This window comes from Archocentrus centrarchus, chromosome 7 (assembly GCF_007364275.1).
Source record: "Archocentrus centrarchus isolate MPI-CPG fArcCen1 chromosome 7, fArcCen1, whole genome shotgun sequence".
Classification (NCBI taxonomy): Eukaryota; Metazoa; Chordata; class Actinopteri; order Cichliformes; family Cichlidae; genus Archocentrus; species Archocentrus centrarchus.
Window position 1 is genome coordinate 24,926,772 of NC_044352.1, and position 22,539 is coordinate 24,949,310.

Sequence of the window (22,539 nt, forward strand, 5' to 3'; positions counted from 1 at the left end):
GTGATGTGATTTGAAAATTAATTTCCTCTTTAGGTCAGAGGTTATAGAGACTCAACATGCATGCACACACAGTTTTCCCACTAAACATCCTCTGTGTGATATGGGAAAGTATCACAAATGCTATAAAACACTTTTATTCCTCAAACAAAAGCACGTAAAAGGCGTAATGAGTTACCATTCAGAGTTTCCAATATTTTCTAGATAACACTGTACCAGCACTGGTGATCACATCATTTATTCGTGCACTTAATCAGTGTGCTTCAATCTGATATTATCTACACTAGTGCAGAAAAACGTCACTCCACCCCACCATCAACTTAGGGTGTGTTATTATAAGAACATCTCTCTCTCGCTCTGTCTCTCTCTCTCACACACACAGACACACAGACACACACACACACCCACAGTACAGTAAAGATGCTTCACATGCCTCTGCTGTTTACATCACAGTTTCCTTTCTCGTGGGAAAGATGAAGAGCAGAGTCCACAGAGGAAGTTGGTCTGCCGAGTGAGCTTCCAACACTCGAAGAGAATTTGAGAAATGTGGGTGAATCCAGAGTCTTGACAGAGAATATCATTCAAAGAACAATACAGTTGTTAGCGTGGTAAATGTAACGTCTCAGACATGTGGAGTTACAGTAATAACGCCAGTGTTTAGCTTATTGGTCTATACTGACTTTACCATGGTGCCAGTCGGGATGGTTTTGGTGTGAGAGGATATCAGCGCTTCTCCTTGATTCACTCTCCTTCAGCATAGGTCATTTTAATATCATTGTTTTTTGGCAGAGGATACTTCCATGGTGTATTTTGGGAATTCATATCTTGTGCAAACAGCCCCGCCTGCATGCAACCCACACTGACATCAACCCAACAGTTTTCACACTGAACAGCGAAAACTGCATCTCTGACAGCCAACAAAGTTGCTTTTCATTCACTTGATTATCCTCACCTTTAGACTTCCGTTTCCATCCGCTAGGTGGAGCCATACTCACCTCTCAGTGTGGCACTGTCTCATTTTCGCACGTACTGTACTCGCTTTTATCCCACTTTCACTGAACATTTCTGGACCCAAATGATTCCCTCCAACAAACTCCTTTCTACAAGTTTATTGAACTTCTTACTACAACACAGTGGTTCACATACAATACAGCATAGTGATGAGTCTATATATACAGAGAATTTGCCCGGTGATTCTTCACATATTCATGTTGACGCTACACTATAGGCATACAGAAATAAATAAAACAAACATTTCTCTGAACAAAGATGGCGTGCACATTTCTTTTGCATCTTACTATGTCATTTGCACGCTTTTTTACTTACAAGATTAACAATATATAGCACATGTATTTAGATATGTTCAAATCAGATAGTGTAACAGCAGGTAACAATATAGTACACGCTCCCCTCTTAATTCAGATTTATTACACTTAAAACATGATGACAAATAGAGGGTGTACAGTAGGGTCTGACCAGGAGATTATTACAGTTTGGATGTAATGAGAAAAGAGATGGTGTATGTACAATTCTTGTATGTTAGTTTAAGATTGTTTGTAATCCCCTTCTTTTGTTTAGCCTCGATGAGGACAAACTGATCTGATTGTTCATCAGCCATCACATAATTTTAAGACCAGGAGGAAGACAGTGAGGGTGGACCATGACTGCCATGATTGGGAATGTCAAGCCCTGAGATGTTGTTAATGCCAGTAAGAGCATCAGGCTGAGTGGTGCTTTCATGAATGATCACATAAATGAGGAAAATTAGGAATCATATGACTGAGAAGGCTACTGTTTGGGATATTTTACATTGAGATCAAGTCTAGTTATATATTTAAAAAACAAACTCTACATAAATAACTATCTCTGAAAATAAAATTTAGGATTAGGTACCTTCTGAAGTGTCAGACCAGATCCACTTTGATTCTGGTCAAAGTATAAACAAATAAGAATCAGACTAACTTTTAAACTGCTCTTGCAAGAGTTAGTTGGTTGTTCTGCTAAACACCTTTGGTTTAATCTGTGGTTTTATTCAGTGGTTCACCTTCATGCAAAAACATCCACTTGTTCATTACGTGCTAAAGATGTGCCGCTTTCTTCAATTCTGATTGGCTGGTCAGAATTTCTCACAGAAGAATAACAGCACAACCTGAAAGCGCTCCAGACTGGTGGCTGCTCAGCTGGAGACTCACCTGCGGAAACTCCTCAACCACTGGACTTTAGAACCAAATCTGAACCACTAAATAGCATCCATGCATTTTTTTAAATGTTCTCAGATATGTTTACATACATCACTTTCAGAAATTTTAATTTAGACAAGCCCCAGGAAAGTATACAATTAAATAATTTAAAGTATAACTTTAAATTAAAAAACAAAACAAAAAAAAAAACGGCATCATAATCAGCCTTAGATGGTCAAGAAATTTTGTCACTCTGCACCTATTTTAGCCCAGCTCTGATCCTGTGATGAGATGGAGAGGGAAAATCATATGAATGAAATTGTGGAAGAGATAACGACAGCTATGATCAGAGCATTTGGATCTACTTACAGGTATGATGTTCTAAAGTTGCAACTTTCTGTAGAAACTCTAAGATCAGTTTTCATTCTGCATTTGCAAGGATGATATCTTATTATACTGTTAAAATTTTATATAATACGCAGCTCTAGAGGTAGTAGTTACAAATGTATGCAGAGACAGCATGTGAGTTTGAGCATGAGAAGTCAATTGTTATTAAGGCTCGGTCAGAAGACTCACAAAGTGGGATTCGGGTAAGGGGCCACATTAGGTAGAATGTGGGCAGCATTATCTAGAATGAAAACAGCATCACACGACTCCAACCTTATACTATCAAGCATTTACAAAAAGGTTTTCTCAATACAGACTGCTTGCTTGAGCTGGGTTTCCCTCACATATTTTCCCTCTAAATGTCTGTTACCTTAAAAGAAGGATCCAGATATAATTTTTGCTGATGAATGTGTTTAAAACACACACACACACACACAAAAAAAAGTCTTGGACTCAAATTTTCATATAAAAAGATAACCTGAAGCTCTGAGACCAGAATCAGGATTAATGGAAACCAGCTCTCTCTTTCTGACATCCGTCAAAGTCGCTCAGACTTGACTCGCAGCATAGCTCCTGACCGGACTCATGACACATGCAAAGACTGGAGAGCTAACACGCTAAGCGACATGCACGCAGACTGTGGGTCTTCTGTTACAAGCTGGTGTTACATACTACACTCTTATTTACAACAGAGAAAAAAGTCATGTCTGCCTACAGTATGTCATCCACATGATGCCCTTAAGAAGATGTGTGCAGAGGATGGGGAAGGCTGTGCATTCACACAAACAGTTGCTGGTCAAAAACCTCTACTGGAGTATACAGCACTATTATTTACAACATGTGTGTACTAAGTAATTTAGATATGGGGTCAGCCCCATTTCAGTTCAACCACCCCAGTAGGAGACGAACATCAGCGGCACGTGGTGACAAATTGATTGGCTGGGAGATCAGTGAGTTGATTCAGTGGAGGTTCTGTAATTAAAAATATTGGATTTAATCCTGATTGAACTGAAAGGGACTGGACCCCAAACCTGAGGGCAAGTGTTCACCATTGGAGCAGGAGAGGGCTTCAACTAATTAGAAGACTACAGGGCTACAGATCTTGGTTGTCATCATTATCGGTGATGCAGTGCAGGGTTGGTGGGGAACAGGCTGCATGCAAATGGGAGGGTCGGGTCCGTGGACGGGTACAGTGTTTGGTCATCTTCTGCAAAGAGACAATAATTCAATTATACCCAACATTTTCTAAAGTTTCTTGATGATGCACATAACAACAACACACAAAAAACAGCTTTGATCATAGGCAGTATAAAAGATGGATGTAGCTACGAATGGATCACCCACTGGTTTCTGAAGTTCCATTTTAAAGCCTCAGCATGGCTGTTTCCTCCATTACCATCTTAGTTGGAAAAAAAAAACAGATGTGGCGAGGAGGGGCGGGTCTGACTTTGAAACTCATTAGCTAATGACTTGTGCTTGACAAGCTGTTAGCCAATGAATTTGCAGTTCCATACCACAGATAATCCTCCATTTTGAAGCATAGTATGACCAAAATTTACAAGAGACTTCATTTTTTTATTTAGTATGACCCGAAGCAGGAGAGTGAGCCCACAAACCCACTAGGAAAATGTTTACAGAGGTCGAGCCAGAAGGCTGTTTCCCCGTAGACTTCTATAGAACTCGGGATCCTTTTGCAACCACAGCTGTCGCCACCTGGTGGCTTTCAGATAGAATGCAGGTTTTTAGGCACTTCTGTCTTAACTTCGTTTTTCCAACCCAGAAGCTGTGCTACCCGTGTTTTATACTGTCTATGGTTTTGGTGTGTTATGTCATTAAACAGTTAACTTTAGATGAACACACAAATACTCTACCCTGCACCAATAAGAAAATTTGTACAGTAATTATTTTATCATAATCCCTCAAAATACAGCATACTCATGAGAGATTAGGCATGTTATGACTGTTAGAGTAAGGGGCCTTGGAAATAATTTTTCAATGAGTGTCCTCAAAGGCAGAGGCTGAAACGTGTACATGTGACTGAGTGTACTTTGTTAGTTACCAAGGTATTAACTCGCAGCAGTCTCCTGCTGAATCATGTAGTGCCTGTTTGAATCATCCACCTCGCTGCCACAGTGAACGTCGCTCCTGTAAACGCAGACGCACAAACACAACACATTTATTTATCACTCCAACTGGTTCCTCCCACAGTCCACGAACATGAATGTTAGGTTAACTCATGATGCTGGCCCAGTGTCAGCTGGGATAGACTCTAGCAACCCTGAACCTGGTAAGTGGGTAAGAAAATGGATGGCACTCCTACCTGACATTTCATTTAATAACATGAAGTAAAGCTGCCAAACTGACAATAGAAACTGTGACTGCAGTCCTCACCTGTTATCATTAATGTCTCTGGTTTCACTGATGCTGTTACCTGTTGGAAACAAGACAACAGATCCATTCATTTGTTTGTAGTAATATAAAAACCTCCTGACAATATTTCTATCTTGTAAAAACTCATCTGTGATGTCATTTGGAAAGCAGATATTAGACTGCAATATGCCTACAGGTGCATGAAAACACACATATGGATATTAGTTTATATACAAGGACATGTGTGAGTAATTGTACCGTTGTCAATGTTGAGTGGGTAGGATTCCAGTATGTCCCCATTATATCTTCCTGCTCTGTAGCCAAGTGCTGTGGAAACTCTGTGTAAAACCCCACAGAGGAAACCACAGACATACACAGTTATACATTTGACCTGTACTTTCATTCAGCGGCAACCCTGAACACAGCAGGATGCTCCATTTTTAAGCACAGACTCTTGATGACCTTAATAATCAATCATAAGAACTTGACTTTACTATCTAACGTCTGCCTGGAAAAGGTGAAGGAAAGGATTTAAACTCACGTGTTGCTCTGGACAGAGTTGGGATTGCAGCTGGCACTGGAGGACCTCTGCTGTGTCATGCCGCTCTGGAAGAGGGCATTGCTGTAGGCGTTGGCCTGTTCGGTAGCACGGATGTAGGCGTAGAATGGGTTGGTAGGAGAGCAAGCAGTCAGCTGTTTTGGTCTCACTGGCTTAGCTGTCAGGATGAGAAAGTGGTGTAAGATAGAGTACAACTGTAAGGAAACTGGGTCACTGGGCTGCAGAATTAAGCATCAAATGCAGTACCAATCTGTGCTGTATGGGGGCGCCTCATGGCATTCTTTGCCCTCATTGCATCTTTGATGCGGTCAACTTCCTGCTGGTAGCGACGGCGGTCCATCATGGCACCCTCCTTGGCATCCCTCAGTGCAGTCTCCAGGGCCTTAACTCTCTCAGCAGTAGACCGAAGACGTTTCTCCAGCTTTGGAAGCTCACAGCGCAGATCTGCATTGTCACGAACCAGCTGGAGAGAACCGATTAGAACATACAAAACCAGTTAATTTATTCACTCACAAATTGTGCATTTTGAACATAATGTAGTACTTAATTGACTCTACGTGTGTTCAAAACGGCATTTATTTCCCCACATGCGTACATGAGTGTGCAGCTTGTGTAATATTGTAACCGCTTTGTGTCTTGGAAGGAAACCAACACAACCACAAAATCTTGAGCTTTAATCCAATCCAATCTGCAGAACAGGTTTACATCAGTAAAACGTTCTGTGTCTCTCACCTGTTTGTGAACCTTTGTAGCTGGTCCAAGTTATTCTCAAGAAAGGAAATCTTCTGCTTCTGGGTGCAAGACCCCCCGCTATCATCAGGTTCCATTTCGGAACTCTGCAGAGAAGAAACACGAGGATGAAAAATACGTAACTTTAGGCAGAGGTAGAGGATGAGATTTTAGTTTTTCCCATTGCTGGAAATTACTGTAATACCTGGAAGGGCTAAGGCGAGGCTGATAGAAGTATTTTCATTTGAATTTTTAGTTACTCTACTGATTACTGTAAGAAAAGCCTAAAATCTGGATTTAAAACTGTTTTTTTGAGTCATGGAACAAGAGATTGAAGAGACTTGTGATCCTATGATCTGTGGGCCTCTTGTCCCAGCTGTTCAGCTTTTTTAACAGCTTAGTGATGGAGGAAAGAATGGGTTTTTGTTCAATCAGTAGAAAGATTTGTCAAAAAAGATTTAAAATCTTTTTTTGAACAAAAACATTAAAAAGTTATTCATCCAGTACAGTGACACCGTTTTTGGACTGTTTGATTAGTTGATTGTCTCTAGTTTACAGAGAAAGGCAATTTCTTCATACAATATATCAAATATCGAAGGGGATTATGGGGATTAAGGATACTATAGTTATTCCTACTCAGGTTTAGCAGGACCTATTAAGGTCACAGACCTCTTAAAACCCTCTTAACATGATTTTAAAAAAATTCCTTAACTTTATGAGTTGATGCCTTACTTTTTTAACTCGCGACGTGAGGTCTTGAACGAACAGCTTGCGCAGGTTGTGGAGGGTCTGGAGTTCGCGGGCCTAGATGACAGACAGAGAGGTTAGGTAGACAACTCTAGATCATGTGAAATACAAGGCGGAAGGATGGATAGTGATGTGAGTTTTACTCACAACGGTCTCCTCCAGACCCTTCAAGTCCTGTTTCGTCTGCTCATGGCGCTCATGCAAGAATCTGACAGGAACAACAGAGATATGATTAAAAATAACACAACATTTCTCTATGCAGAAAAAAGTCATATCCATGTCATATCTATTGCTTTGAGTGCCCTCTATTGAAATTTAAGAGAAATGAGGCTGGACTGTATCAAGTCTGACCTTAAATATTTTAAAGAGGATCATGAAAAGGCCACCAAACCACACATTATATGTTTTTATTTTTTATTCATTTACTTTATGTTTGAATGCAGCAAGTATGAGAAAAATTAGACTGTTGAACACTTACGAGAGCTCCTCCAGGCGCTCGCTCTTGGTGCTATCCTGGCTCTTCAGACGTTCAAAGTCAGCGCGGACCTGAGCCAGCTCCAGCTCCAGCTTGGAGTTACGACTGCACGTACAGAGTTGCATGTTCAGAGACAACAACAGAAACAGGAAAAACAACTTTAAAATACTGTAAATATATTCATCAAACAGGATTATTTTATATATAACAGCAAATTTGTGTGTATTTTTAATGTACTGTCATCCATAATACTATTAGCATATAGGGAATTAAAAAACAAACAAACAACATGTATGGCATTGTTGTGTAAAAAGATGAAACAAATTAAGATGACTACAGACTCGGTGAGGTCATCAATGATCCTCTGCTTCTCATTGATCTCATCCCGCAGGCGGGCCAGCTGCTTGTGATGGAGGCCGCGGTGAGACTCTCCCTGATGACGAAGCACTTTCTGGAAATGGAAAGGCAAAAAGCAGAAAGCCTCTTTAAAGGTGCTGATCTATAAAGAAACTCTGGAGGGGGAAAAAAAAAAATCTCACACTTTCAAAAAGGATGTGTTAAAATCCTACGCACTGTTTGTGTCATTCTATTCCAACACATGTTGTGTTAAACTGTGCTCTAAATGTTGTTAAAAGAATGAGACCACTGACCAACACACTATGTGTTAAATTGTTACCACGTTGCTGGCTTCCACAGGGATGTCATCCAATAATACAACATGTGATGTCCTTAACGAGACATGTTGACGTGTTGAGTTAAGGACATCTGTTCTGTTTTAATACATCTGCTTTGAGAGTGCATCATCTTTGCATTAAAAACTGAAAAATAACAAAAAAAATGTACTCTGTGCTTTCCATTAAAGCTTTAGAAGGCTTCTTACCTTCACATTTCCATCCTCAGTCTCACCCTTCTCTCCATCCTTGTCCTCGACCACGGAATTATCTGGTAGAAGCAAAAAAAAAAAAAAAACATGTTCAACCAGAATGAACCGCTTTTTACATGTAGGAAAGGTTTTAGTCACAAATTTATATTTTTTAGACAGTGATTTTTTTTTTTTTGGAGGGGGGGTTACCCTGGTCTTGCAGCTTGGCCAGCTCTTCACTCAGGGAGTCGTGGCTCTCCTCCAGCTGCCTCTTCTTCTGCTCCACACTCTGCATGTACTCCGTCAGAGAGCGGATCTTTGCCTCATGCTGTAAAAAGAGAAGTACCCCCAGGACATCAGAGGCGTGTAAACTCAACCTCCACCAACAAGAAAAAATATTTCTTAAGCTCTGTTCATTTTTTTTTTTAGATGTATTTTGTTCTACATTCTGCCTGTTCATTTTTATCTCCTGCCCACATATGTTCTTATAAATGCTCCAGTTCACTCTATTTTGCGATGCCCCATCTAATCCTGTCCCTCCTCCATCCCTTACCTGAGAGATGAGGAGCTGGCAGGAAGAGAGCTCCCTTCCAGTTTCTTCCATCTTGCGGTGGCACTCCAGCTGCATGTTCTCCAGCTGACGGCAACGCTTCACCATGCTCTTCACCTCCGACTTGATCTTGCTGATGTAGAGGCGGGCCACAGTAAACTCTTCCTCGATTGCACCACTGATCTCCACTGGCTAAGGGTGGAAATGAAGCAACATTTTTGTTTGTTAACAAGAACTTCTCCATCGGTGCATGATGCTCACTAAGTCCTCTAAATGAAGCCGCTGTCATCCTACTCACCAGCTTTATCTCCCCATTACCCACGATGGAGCTGAACTCGCTGAGGTCCCTCATCAGCCCATTGAGGACCTCAGCTATGCGTTTCCGTTGCTGACCGCTCACTTCCTGCATACGAGACAGCTCTGCCTCCAGCTCCATCAGACTGGCCTATAAAATGAAAGAAGGTGAAAAATATTTTATCTGTATCTGGAGCTTTATTAAAAATACAGAAATGATAAATTTACTGGCTGATAAACTTGAAAGTCTAGATTAAGATTTACTGTATGAAAGGAATACGTAAACATCCCGTAAGTCATACTCAAAACCACAGTTATGAACTTTATATTGCTGTGTTGTCACCTATTGTTTAAGACTAGATAGTTAGGTCCATAAATGCTCTGCCAGGCCTTTACTGCAGCCACCCTCATTCGCTGCTTGTTTGTGGGTCTCTCTGCCTTCACTGCCTTGACAGATGATGTGATTTGTTTCAGATCACGAGCTGTTTCTCTCCTTTTTTTCTTCCCATCCTTTTGGTACAAATTCATTTTGGTTTAATCTGCCCAAAGATTTTTTTTTTTCCAGAACTGAGCAGGCTCATTTATTTTCTGGCAAATTTGAATCTGGCCTTCCTTTTATTAGGGATAACCAGTGGATTACACCTTGTTTCTTTCTCTAAAAGACTTAACTTGCATTGACATCTCTTGGGACCTCATAATTGAGAGCTCTAGCTCAACACTTGGGATCAGCACCATATATTTGATCAGAATAATGAATAATGAGGGAACAGGCCTCACTTGGCCATAAAACTGTGTCACTCAACTCAAATGTCCAATTACGTTTGAGTCTCTGAAAAGGAGCGATTCTTACTTTTGGGGAAACCCTTGATTTAAAATCTACTGTGGTGGTATACAGAGGCAAATTTACAAAAAAAAAAATGTGTTACTGTCCAAAACTTATAGACCAAATTGTACATATTCAGAGTACCGATCATGTAGTTCATACGGAGTTACCAGATTTAGTTTTTTTTTTTCTCAGGCATGAAATCAAACAATTTTTGATTGCCATACAACTCCTGCAGTATTTTCCACTCATGGTGCTGCTACAACAGGTGCTTGGCTCTGCAGTGCAACGAGCAAACAAGTGGATCCTTCTGTTCCACCTCCTGTCTCTGAACTCAGATCCTATTCTGTTGGTCTCAGTAGACCATTCACACCACTCCAAAAATGTACCATTTTCTGGGACAGTTGCTCGGCCAGCAGCTGGTTTTGCAGGCCCTTCTCCTCCACTTCCTGGCGCTTCTGGTCATAGTTGATGGCTAGTTCCTCCAAAGCTTGCAGCACTTCCTTCACCTCCGCCTTGGCACAATCGCTTTCCACCTGGAGCCGGCCGAGTTCAGCTTGGACCTTGTCCCCGTCACCCCTGGATGAGGCCAGAAGCTGAAAAATGGAAAGGAATAAAAAGAAGGGAGATAGACAGGAAGATGGAGGCAAATATAGACATTAAGATAAGATTTTACAAAGAAAACAAACTGTTCAAAGCTGAAGCCTGGTTTTAAGCTGAAGTTTAGAATTAACAAGTATCCTAACACTCACAGCATGTGTGCTCATACAGTATGGATTTGTTTGTGTCACTGAGTTCGCGTGATCTCACCTCATCCTGGTCCAGCATCTGCTGTTTCAATTTCTCCACCAGCTGGCACTGAAGGTTGATCTCATCATCCTGCACAAACATGATGTTATCATAAACCCCAAACTCCATACTTGGATGTGTACGTGCAGAAAACTTTAATTTTATCCACACCAATCTCCCATTTCTGAATCAATAATTACATGTTAAATGGTTGTGAAAAAGGTCCTAGAAATATTTTGCTTTGATTATGAAATTTACATCTGCACTTACACCATGCTGTACAGGTAGAAACAGCATATCAAAGGCACTGTGTGAGTAATGTTTATGTGGTAGAACCTTATCATCCAGCTGCTTATACAGCTTGCGGATCTCCTCCTCATACTTCTGCCGCTCCTCCTCAGAAATGCGGACCACAATGGAGGAGGTATCGTTGTCCAAAATGGGACGCTCCTCCACAGACTCGAAACGGGTCACCATATCTGATGTGGTCTGCTCGGTCTCAGGTACATCTTCTCCTAAAGGGGAAGAATGAGTAAAGAAAGAGACCACAGTTTAGTTTGTAATGACAGCGCAGAAGAGTTGGAGGTATGCAGTCGTGAAGTCATCTGCCTCGCCAGTATTTATTCTGACCGTTTCTCCAACGGTTGAGCTCAGTCTCCAGCTTCTGAATGGTCTCCTTTAGGGTCTTGTTCTTCTCCTTCTCCTTCTCATACTTCCTCTTCCACTGCTCTGCTGTCAGCTCCAGGTTGATTGAGGCGGTGTTCCTGATGGTCTTGGCACTGTGACAGAGAAAGGGCTGATTATGCAATATTTGCATCTGCTTTGTTTGGATTTTTTTTTAGGTCATGCCCAAAATAGCTCAGTGCCCTGATTTTAATGGATAATCTTTCCTGCTGAAAAATGTGACAGTGTACAAACAAAGTGGAAACACATTTTCTGGCTTACCTCCAATTTTAAGAGCTAAATGATATTTCCATATTAGTGTGTCTGTCCAACTACTTCTCCTTTGTCTACCATTGTCCAAACATGAGACTAGACTGTATTAACTGTGACATGTAAAGCTACTTTTAAAGTGAAACATGAAAAATGTGATAACAAGTGGTTAATGTAAGTTGGCAGTATTACTTTTATAGGGTTAAGATTGTATAATTACACTACATGTCTGCATGTGAAAAACCAAAACACATAGGACTCTTGCCCTATGATAGCTGCCCCCCCGCAACACTGAAAAGGATAAGTGAAAGAAAACCGATGGATGGATGAACATTTTATTGGTTTAGAACTATTTAGCATGATGTGTGACTAAAACCACAGATATATCTACCGTTGTCCAAACATCAGAGTTGACTTGGTCTCGGTATCATTGTAGCTGGAGGGAGAGCAGCAGATAAACATGGTGGTGCGACAATTACCACCAAGGGAGTCCTGCAGAATGCGAGTCATTTTGCTGTCACGATACGGCACGTGAGTTTTCTGCAGGACATGGTAGGGATGATGAGAGAGGAAGCAGGAAAGTAGGACACGAAAGGAAAGAAAGACGATTAGAAGAAGACATGAAAAGATCGAGAAAAACAAGCAACCAAAAGCAAAATTGCCTGAAGAATGCTTCATTTGCTTCTTGATTTTTATTTATTTATTTGTTAATTTTGCAAAGATTCATCAGCAGATTAAATTTAGCTAAAAATTTCCACTCAACCTTTGCAGTTTGGATTCTTAACCAGGACTGGAACTGCTTTATAAAGTGACAGATTGGTTGTGCCACATCCAACTAATCTGATCATTAGCAGGCATAGTTTTGGCGTTTCATAGCCGAATCTGTTGAGTTGGCAAGAATGAAAGGAAAAAAAAATGAATGTGGATACTGGGCAGGTCAGCAGGAAAACAGTTGGCGTCCATGAGTGTAAGAAATGAGGTAAACAGAACACTTTGCAATGTTTAAATTTATTTAAAGTCACAAAATTCTGCAATAAAAATAAGCTTCAGTTGTAGAAAACCACATTTCTTTCTCAAAAATCAAAGCCACAAGTATAAACTAGATTTTCCTATATTACAAAATATTAACATAAAAATCAGAGAAGACCAGCGTAAAAAAAAAAAAACCTTTTTGGAACTTTTGTGTAAATCACAAACTGTTATTGTTGAAGCACACATTCTCAAGGAGATAGTGGAAAGAGTGGGTGAAAATAGCTCACCGTGCCCTCGGCCAAGGCAGAGATGACATTTCCGAGAGCAGAGAGAGACTTGTTGATGTTTTTAGCCTCATCCAGGACGGCACCTGCAGCTCCGGTCTTACTGACCTGGATTAATGAAAAAAAGGGAGCGAATGAAATCAAACAGTGAGAGGTGGGTGTACCCAAATGCCTACACGTTAACTAAAAATGTGATGAAAACAAACATCATTCATTTAAAATAGCTGAATATCCACTGATCTGTGAATAGCCTTCTGACCCAGAGTGTTTCCCACCTTCTCACTGCCAGCCAGATCCACCAGGTAGAGTTTTCCACACAGCTTCTGCTCAGTCTCCACATGCTCCTGTTTGATGTTGATCAGGAAGATGCTGTGGCTACGAGAGCTGTGCTCATTCATGTCTGCACAAAGAACAACAACACAACAGTCAGAGAACCATAAAAAAAAAATATATATATATATATATATTTATTGTATTTATTGTATTATTGTAGTTATTTAAGAGGTGCCATTTAGAAAAGCAGACCTTTATTCATTCTCTTTTCTACACTTTAAACCTTTTAAGGCCTTGAAAAGTAGAGTCTACTTAATAGACTCCAATAACTATATATATATATATATATATATATATATATATACCGTATATATATATATATATATATATACTATATATATATATATATATATATATATATATATATATATATATATATATATATATCTATATATATATATATATATATATATACCTCTTAAATTACCTCTTAAATAACTACAATAATAATGCTTTAAGGAATAATAACATGAGAAAAATGTGAAGACAGTTTTCTATTATTCTTCCAAAAGAAGCAAAGTATAGCAAAGACAAACTCTAATGTAATAAGCCAGTCAAGGAATAATACTTTCTCATTTTTGTGATTGCTGTCATGATATGAACCCCATTTTACACAACTGAGTGCCACTGCCAACCTAACCATGTGCTTAATAAAAACTAGCTTGTCAAACCAAGCATTACCCACAATCCAAGCTCACCGCTGACAGCTGGGTCAAGGATTTGAGTTTGTTAGTAATAGAGCTTCAAGTTGCAAGGAAAGGACTAAAGAGGTCTCGTAACTTAACTTCTTAAAATGTTTTGATTTTCAAACCTGTCTTCTCAGGCTGACTCAAATGACTTCAGTCCAGGCATTACATATTCTGGAGCTTCCCTTCTTTTAATAACTGATCAATAAAGAGCAATTTAGGGGTGGATCTTAGATCTTCCACATTTTGTCAACCATATAAGCCATCACTGCAGGACAATGCTGTCAGCATTTCACAGAGAACAGGTTTCAAACAGCATTGATCTAAAGGCTTCTCTCCTCTCAGACAGAAAGGTCAGGTTTCTCTGCGGATGATATCTGAGGGCATCAGCTCAGTGCAGTGCAGAGTGTCGGCCCATCAGACTGTTCTCAGCGCACCGTTCTGCAGCACAGTGAGTCAGCAGCCATCGACAGGAAACAGACAATGCTGTGCTGCTCAGTAACACAGGTCTTAGCAAGTCCTATCCACTTCTGCTTCCATTCAGTCTGTTTTAAAGGATAAATTATCAATTTAATTGTTACCACATCTTCAAAATTAATAAGCTTTTTAATATTTCTGAGTTACTGAACATACTTTCTTTTGCTAAAAGCTGATGTCTAGAGAAATTAGTCAATTATCACTGTCCACACACTCATTTAGCTCATACTGTACTGCGATTATAAAACCGTTGAGGCTATTTTATTGCATCTATAAGATTAAACAAATTGACCAAAAAAAAATGTTTATAGCAATTTTGTTTGCGCATAGGAGTCCAAGCTGCAGCTCAGTGTGAGGTGTGTGAGTCGGATTTTATTAGCCTGTCAGGTAAGAAACTGCTCGTAGATCAGCTCAATGGGTGGATGATCAAAGCTCTTGATACACTTGATACACAAATCTTGGAAGGAATTTTTTTTATGAAGGAAACAGTAAGAATCTAGCTTTCTCACTCTTGTTATAGCTTAAAATGGTTCACGCTGTTTGAATGGTGAGGCTTTGTGCTTTGAAGCTAAGGTTCAGATCAGGCCTCTGGAGCAGAACAGCACAACTTTCATCAAGCACATATTATTCATTCTGCATCAGACTATTGATTTTCTCAGGGAGTCCATTTACTATATAATCATCCCAGCAAACAGCCTTCTGCTGTATCTGCTTTACAGAAGCTTTGGGAACAACTTGACACAATATAGTTCAGACTTTAGGGCTACATAAAGATATTTACTTCCTATTACCAAGCATATTAACATTGTAAATTAAATTTCTTGTTTGTTTGTTTGTTTGTTTGTTTGTTTTTTTTTGGGGGGGGGGGGGGGGTGTCTCATTTATTTAAACAGATGGCACATATTTGTCTTCTTGCCTCAGTTCCCACATCCTGAGACCATCAAATTACTATTTACAAGCAGGCTGACTGCAGTTAATTAAAGACTCATACTAGGAAGAGGGAATGATAGAATGCATTACAAGCCAGAAATAGATGGAGCAGCAGCTTAATAATGTACATGCATTATCATTCTTCCACATCATTAACGAACTAGATCAAATGTTTTGGACAAGCATGCAGCTGAATTAACTTGATAATTGGCCGTGTTGGTTACTAGTGTAACAATGATTTAACTGCTGCTTTCTGTTTTAAAAAGAGACATCAAGCTTGGAAAAATGATCTCAAATTTTCTTCTTGTAAAAGGTTGGAAATTATCGCTTCTCTATTTAATTTCAACAAGATAAGATGGCTGCTTTTTTAGTCCATACTGTCTCTCAGCCTCACTCACATTTACAGTATATTAATGGATAAATACAAATGTACTGCTTTATTTGTGAAGTGCAGATGATTTGCAGTACACAGTAACCTAAAAACAGAAAGACTTTGTGAGTGCAAACAGACACACTGAGCACTGACGCACAAAATGCACTGACTCTGGATAAAGGAAGTCTGTGCAGGTTGGGAGTTATAATATAAGCAGTGCTGTTGGGTTTTTTTTTTTTTTTTTTCAATACAGAATCCCAAAGCAATCTGACCTCATTCTTTTTCTTTAGTCTGCAGCCGAGTTCAGCACTGAGTCAGCACAAGACTCACAGAAAAGCTGCACAAAATGAATGAACACACTGTTGTGATTTTTTTTTATTGGATTTTTCTCAGCAGAGTTTCATTATTGTTTTTGAAATATCTCTGCTGCGATATAAAATCTGCCTTACTGTCACAGTACATTTTAAACTTACTCAATAAAACTCGAGCAGAATTGAAACCTATATTTTATACATACTTGCAATGCATTTTTGATTGGGTTTTACGCCATGAGGTCAAATAATCACCTTGACCTGTAAACTCATTATGCTGGAGACATCAGTTGCTTACATTTTTATTACCTGACCACAGAGCTGTGAGTCAGCACCACTCAGGTCAATACAAAGTACTAGAATTACAGAAAAGGTTGGCCTATGTTTCCAGTGTTTTGGAAGTTTAATAACATTAATCAAAGCACGCTGATGTTAGTGTACTGAAAACTGCACACGACCTTATTGGAGGAGCAAAGTGCAACAGCTCCTTATGCGTGTTACTGGGAATGACTACTGAAATAATATTGGGCAAAGATGCTTTTCTGCTTTGTTACTGCCATAAACCACTTCCTCTCTCCCAGTTACATTACACTGTGGACTACATGTAACAGAACTGCATTTCTGTGAAAACAAATGAAGCTTTGAAATGATAAAGAACAATAACAGGCTGATTACATAACACATTAACAGGCTACACGAACTCAGCTTTCATCTCATGCATCACTAACAAGTCCTGAGTGCTAATATTAGCAACAGTGGGAAACTATCACTCATATTCTGATGTGGAAGCAGAGCAGTAAGAAAACAGAAATGAAGAATTTAACTTTGTCTTATTGTTACATTATTATTTAGAATAATTATGGGGGGGGGGGCATCTGTGAGGACTGTAACATTCATTTACATCTTGTAATGCAAATATAAAGACTCACTAGTCACAGCAACATGGCGGTTAGCTTTGCCCTCATCGATCACATCCATAACTTCATCAGGGCTTGAAACAAAGCGCTCAGTGCATCCCTGAGGAGAGGAGAGGAGAGGAGAGGAGAGGAGAGGAGAGGAGAGGAGAGGAGAGGAGAGGAGAGGAGAGGAGAGGAGAGGAGAGGAGAGGAGAGGAGAGGAGAGGAGAAAACAGAGAAATAATATGAGACATATTACCATTTACCCGATGCAGCCCATAAACAGATTTTCACCTAAAAGGACAACATAAAAAGCATGACTTTCACATACCTTCACATATGGCACCCTGTTCTTATCCTCATGAACAGACAGGTTGGTCTTTGTCACTGAAAAATAAAGAAACATCAACAATTTTTTTAGAGTATATTTTAGAGCGAATTACAGAAAAAGCCATAAGATACACACACTGGTGCTGCATTAGTTCGTGCATGGATAGAGGTTTATTTCTTTAAGTACTAACCATCCAGAAGATCACGGATTTTATCCATGTAGATTTCAAAGTAGGAAACCTGTTGGAGAAGAAAAAAAAGTTTCTTCGTAGAAAAAAACCCCCAAAAACTTTTAACTAAATTATTGTTTATCTAGTCTGAAGCAGGTTTCTACAATTACAAAAAAAAAAAAAAAAAGAAGCTACGTACAAGTGAAACAAAAGCAACATAATAAAACATAAGACATCAGTCCATGTAACCCCTCAAATGTGATACCTTGATGTGGAATTCAAGGTTTTCATCCATGGAAAAGATGTGATTGAAAATGTCCTCTGCGATGCGAGGAATGATACCCATCTGGTGAGGGTCGTGCAGCTTGCCCTGCAACAGGAAATTACACATATATTTATGATTGAAACTGCTACAGGGTGAAAGTTGGATATATATTAATCCTTCATCCAATAATGCCTTTAAATTTCTATAAAATCTCTGGTGAATCACTGTTAAGGAATAAAACATCCATAACAGAAAAAATGTACATCTCAAAGAATCATAGGAGCCCAAAGCCCAATAAAATGAACATTAAAAGAAAGTTCACCTCCATAGTGTGTGTCTTCCCAGAGGAGGTTTGTCCATATGCAAAGATGGTGCCATTGTATCCACAGAGCACATCTATAAGTAAGAAAAAGCAACAAATGAGATTGCACAACATATGTACATTAATTTGAAATATTCAAATCTATTTATCTGCTCATTCACACCCTTGACAATCTGCTTGGCACAGGTGTTGTAGACTTGCTCCTGGGTGGTGTTGGTCGGAAACACTCGATCAAACATATACGACTTTCCCTGTGTAGACAAGGAATATCAACAAACAGTTCATAAAATGCCATTTGAGGTTTTCTGTCTTTAATCTGTGACAGCCTTTGATTATTAGTTCAAAATAAATACATAATTTATTCTGAGATGTTTAATTTGTTCAACAAGTGTGTTTCACAGACTTGAGGAAGTAAAAAACTGACAAGGCCATAGTAACGAGAATTATAATATTTAGACATACTAAACAATCTGTTAAAAAGGTTCAGTTTTCTGGACATGGATTGAGGAAAGTCCTACACTAAATTTTTTTATTATTGGGGATCTTGTGGCTATCTTTTAGACTAAGACTAGGCTTAATCCAAGTTTGGAAAGCAAGCTGGAAGACATCGATATCTTAATTAAATAGCTTATTAAAGAACAATGATGGCACATGAAAACATAAAAATCTATTGATATGAGTTGAGTTTTTTCATTATCCATGCTCTCTGAATGTATTGGGACACACTTCTTGGATTCAAGTGTTTTCAGTCCCGTTGCTACAGGTATATAAATTCAAGCACCTAGTCATTCAGTCTGCCTTTACAAACACTGGTGAAAGAGTGGGTTGTTCTAAAGAGCTCAATGAATTCGAGTGCGGTGCTATAATAGGATACCACTGTTGCAAGTCAGTTCGTGAAATGTGTTTCCTATATTCCATGATCCACTGTAAATAGTATTACTACACAGTGGAAGTGTTGAGGAACCACAGCAACTCAGCCACGAAGTGACCACATAAAATTATAAAACAGAGTCACTTTATGCTGAGGCACATTAAAGTCTCCAACGCTCTGCTGACTCAGTAACTGCAGAGCTCCAAACCTCCTCTAGCATTAACATCAGCAAAAAAGCTATGTGCTGGGAGCTTCATGGGTTTCCATGACTGAGCAGCTTCTGTAGATGTAATGTGAAGGTGGCCCAGAGCTTTTGTCCTTATAATGTAAATCAATAACGAAACAGTCTAAAATGCAGTTGTATAAAAAATGCCTTTTGGTGGATATTTTATACTACAGAGCGTGAACTAATCAGACTAATAACTTGGGATATTCATATAATTGGCTGAGGGTATTGAAATGCTTTATTTTTTAACATCATACTGTGTATTGTACTACAAATGCTAAAATATGAAAATAAAAACTTATATTTTTAAGTGGGTTATGTACTGAATTATTTCTTGGTCAGGCACAGTGAATGTCTTAATATCGATTACAGTTTACAGTTTCACCTCGTGCCTCAGCATTAAGCTGGTTGCTCTGACCATCATTCTAGCTCAAATATCTTAGCTTCTCAACAAACCACTGAATTTCAACTGCTACAAGTGATAAATGCTCAAAATTTCCTGCCCATCAGTAAATATTCATCAGACTGAAATAGAAAAAAGAAACATGTCTTCTGGCTATTCATAAAGCTATTAAATAAATGCAAGCAGAAAATCTAGTGATGAACAGGTAGCTATTGGAAAGGGCACAACTTAAGTGTCTAATTGGGCGCTAAAGCGTGGATACAACCAAAAAAACCAAAAAAAGAAAAGGGTAATAAAATCATAAACAAAATTGTATGAGTATATATTTTTTGTTTATTTCAAATGTTGTCCCCAAAATAGATCAGTTCGTCCTAAAGTCCACAATCACTGAAGAGTGACTCAGCCCAGACAGGCATCACTGCAGAAACCTGGCTAATAAAACCCTGAATGTCACCGTCCCATCTGACAAAGAGTCCACAATGCAACACAGAACGATGCTGCCAGAACATGAGCTGTAGAAAATGTCATTAACAAACTGACTCATCTGCAGACCACCCCCATACCAGAAAGACAATTCAGTCCCAGGATGAGGGAGGTTGGGAGGGATGAAGGAAGCTCACAAAGAGGCATAAAAATGGAGATGGAAGGACAGATAGAAATGAACATCGAGATGGCAATGACAAAAAGATGACCAATGAAAGATGAGCTACTAGATAAAGAATGGGAGACACAAAAAAGGTGGAGCCAGAGAGACGATAAAGCAGGTCAGTCAGTGATGCCTGAGATCATTGAATAATTATTGATCATCTCTTTGGGCAATTAGAGGGATCAGTTTCCGGCTGCAATGCACAGCGTTCCACTGAGAGGAGAGAGGAAGGCCAGGATGAGATATTTCCATTACTGCTAGATAACATTTCATTGTGATTCCTGCATATTAGATACTTGATTTTTGACTTTATTTAAAATACTAAAATTATGTAACTATTTGAAAAAAGACATAGTCATGTCTCATACTGAATATGGCAGATTGGTGTATTAACTTTCTATATGATTCCAGAAGTTTCTTTAAAAAATTTGTGTTAGAAATTGACAGTCAAATAGTCAAACAGTCTTACTGGTGGCACTCCAGTTTTGGAGTGCCCCCCCCCCCCCCCCCCCCCCCTTTTTTTTTTTTTTTTTTGGTTTAACCTCCATAGACTAACCCTCAGAATAAATAAACACATGCAGCTTAATCAGGCTGAAGGAATTAAATTGCTATCAAATATGAGCCTGGGTAATACTTTACATTTATTTACATTAATATATAGACAGGAAACGGGTTGTATTAGATGCATAAAATAAGATTACTCATCCAGGGCTAAGTAAACTAAGTATTGGGCCTGGCGTGTCATTCATAAGCTGCACAGTGCAGTCCACAGTCAGCTGATGCAGGAGGCCGGAGTGCGCATTTTATCAATACTACCTACATAAAAGCCATGTGCTTGTTATTCTAAGGGGAAGGACCAGTTAAGGGTTAAAAGGAGAAAGAAAGAAAAGGTCTAATATCTCCCTTCCTCCCCCGAATATTGTGTTTTCCTGCTGAGCTACAACCCAAACAGATGGGCCGGGCTGATGATTTATTGATGGAGGGCCTGCCTGCACAACAAAGCGGCTCCCTTTACTTACCCCGACGATGACAGTGTCATCTCCTTGGAATTTGGGTAGGAACTGGTCTCCACGTAAAATCTCCGACTGATTTAGAGGGCGAAAGCGACACAGCACTTTTATGTTGCATTCCGCTGGGGCATCGGCCATTGCGCAGATTCAAGGTGGAGGATGCTGATTTTTGCTGAGAGGAAAGATGCTGCTGAGGCTGGAGGCGATTAGATCTGGGCCTGATCTGAGCGTCAGAATAAGCGAGTTGATGCGCACAGGCTTGTTCCTTTTATGTCGAGCCGGCTCTGAGGATGGCGGAGACGTCGGCCTGTTTTTATCCTTACGGGGCAGAGAGACGATAATATACTTATGCGCAGCTGGACGGTGTTTTCGTGTCGCAGTGAGGCGGGCAGGCTAAATTAGATGTCAAACCGCAAAACAATCCCCTACATCATTAAAACAATGAGCTCTGATGGGAATCCTCTGCCCCTGTCGGTTTGCGTCTCCTTGTTGGTTCCTTTTATGTAGTGCTGTATTTTCTCGTTTAGGGGCGGCGGTGGCTGTGCGTCTGGCCGCTTGAAGGTGATATGCTGTTGGAAGGGCAGTGAGGTAAAGCCGATGCTGATCCCCGTGCTTTGGATGCCACAGCGCCTCCTAGCTGTAATCCGAGGAAGGGCGTGGTCTGCATCCGCCTCTTTAAAGTGGTACCCACAACCTCAGCATCATCAGCCCAGCACATGCAGGCGGAAACCAAAGCCTGAAGGTGCAGCGTCACATCTGAACAGAGGATCGAGGAGTAACTTGATTATCTGCATCGCAGATATAATTTGGCCCTTCGCCAAGGAATGAATACACTTCTTGGATTCATATTAAATCATTATGGGAAGGAGAGATTGATTACAGATGAGTAAGCTTCAGTTTAAAGGAGCATTACAGCACAGGGTGATGCAGCAATATGTGAAGGCGAGACATTAGATGTCAGAACACTGAAAATGCAACTACAACACACTTAAGCCGTTTTAACACAAACTGTGGTCTGTCATTGCATGACCACTGGCACCCTCTATTGATATGAGCCATTTGCAGGGCTCTGGTATTGAGCAAGCTGACTGAACTGAGCCATTGTGAACTAAACTATTTTCAACTGTAGTTTTTATTTTAGTAAAGTCAGATTTGGCATTGAAAAATTAGGCGTTTCTAACAAATATTTAGGAAAGCAACTTATTTCTTAATGTAAAGAGGGCATAACCCAAAAACAAACAAAACCTCAATCCTTCAAAGTAGTCACGGATTAACGGTAATTTTGTGAGAGGTGAAGGAATATTTCAACATCTGGCATCTAAAGTGCATCATGAATTTG

General features: G+C 39.7%; 1 protein-coding gene across 1 annotated transcript; it reads right to left on the bottom strand.

The window, feature by feature from the left end:
• Positions 1 to 1,091: 1,091 nt before the first annotated feature.
• Positions 1,092 to 21,797, bottom strand: LOC115782596 (kinesin heavy chain-like). The gene is given in 30 exon segments (XM_030732858.1): positions 1,092 to 3,771; positions 4,624 to 4,709; positions 4,956 to 4,995; positions 5,193 to 5,272; positions 5,476 to 5,650; positions 5,740 to 5,956; positions 6,226 to 6,245; positions 6,248 to 6,329; positions 6,955 to 7,026; positions 7,117 to 7,177; positions 7,448 to 7,549; positions 7,786 to 7,895; positions 8,325 to 8,386; positions 8,517 to 8,634; positions 8,860 to 9,048; positions 9,155 to 9,301; positions 10,363 to 10,569; positions 10,784 to 10,852; positions 11,099 to 11,277; positions 11,393 to 11,541; positions 12,087 to 12,235; positions 12,955 to 13,059; positions 13,227 to 13,351; positions 16,991 to 17,078; positions 17,289 to 17,344; positions 17,479 to 17,527; positions 17,723 to 17,827; positions 18,045 to 18,118; positions 18,208 to 18,295; positions 21,210 to 21,797. Coding segments are annotated over 29 exon segments (3,126 nt in total). The 5' UTR covers positions 21,339 to 21,797; the 3' UTR covers positions 1,092 to 3,771; positions 4,624 to 4,630.
• Between the last annotated feature and the right edge of the window lie 742 nt (positions 21,798 to 22,539).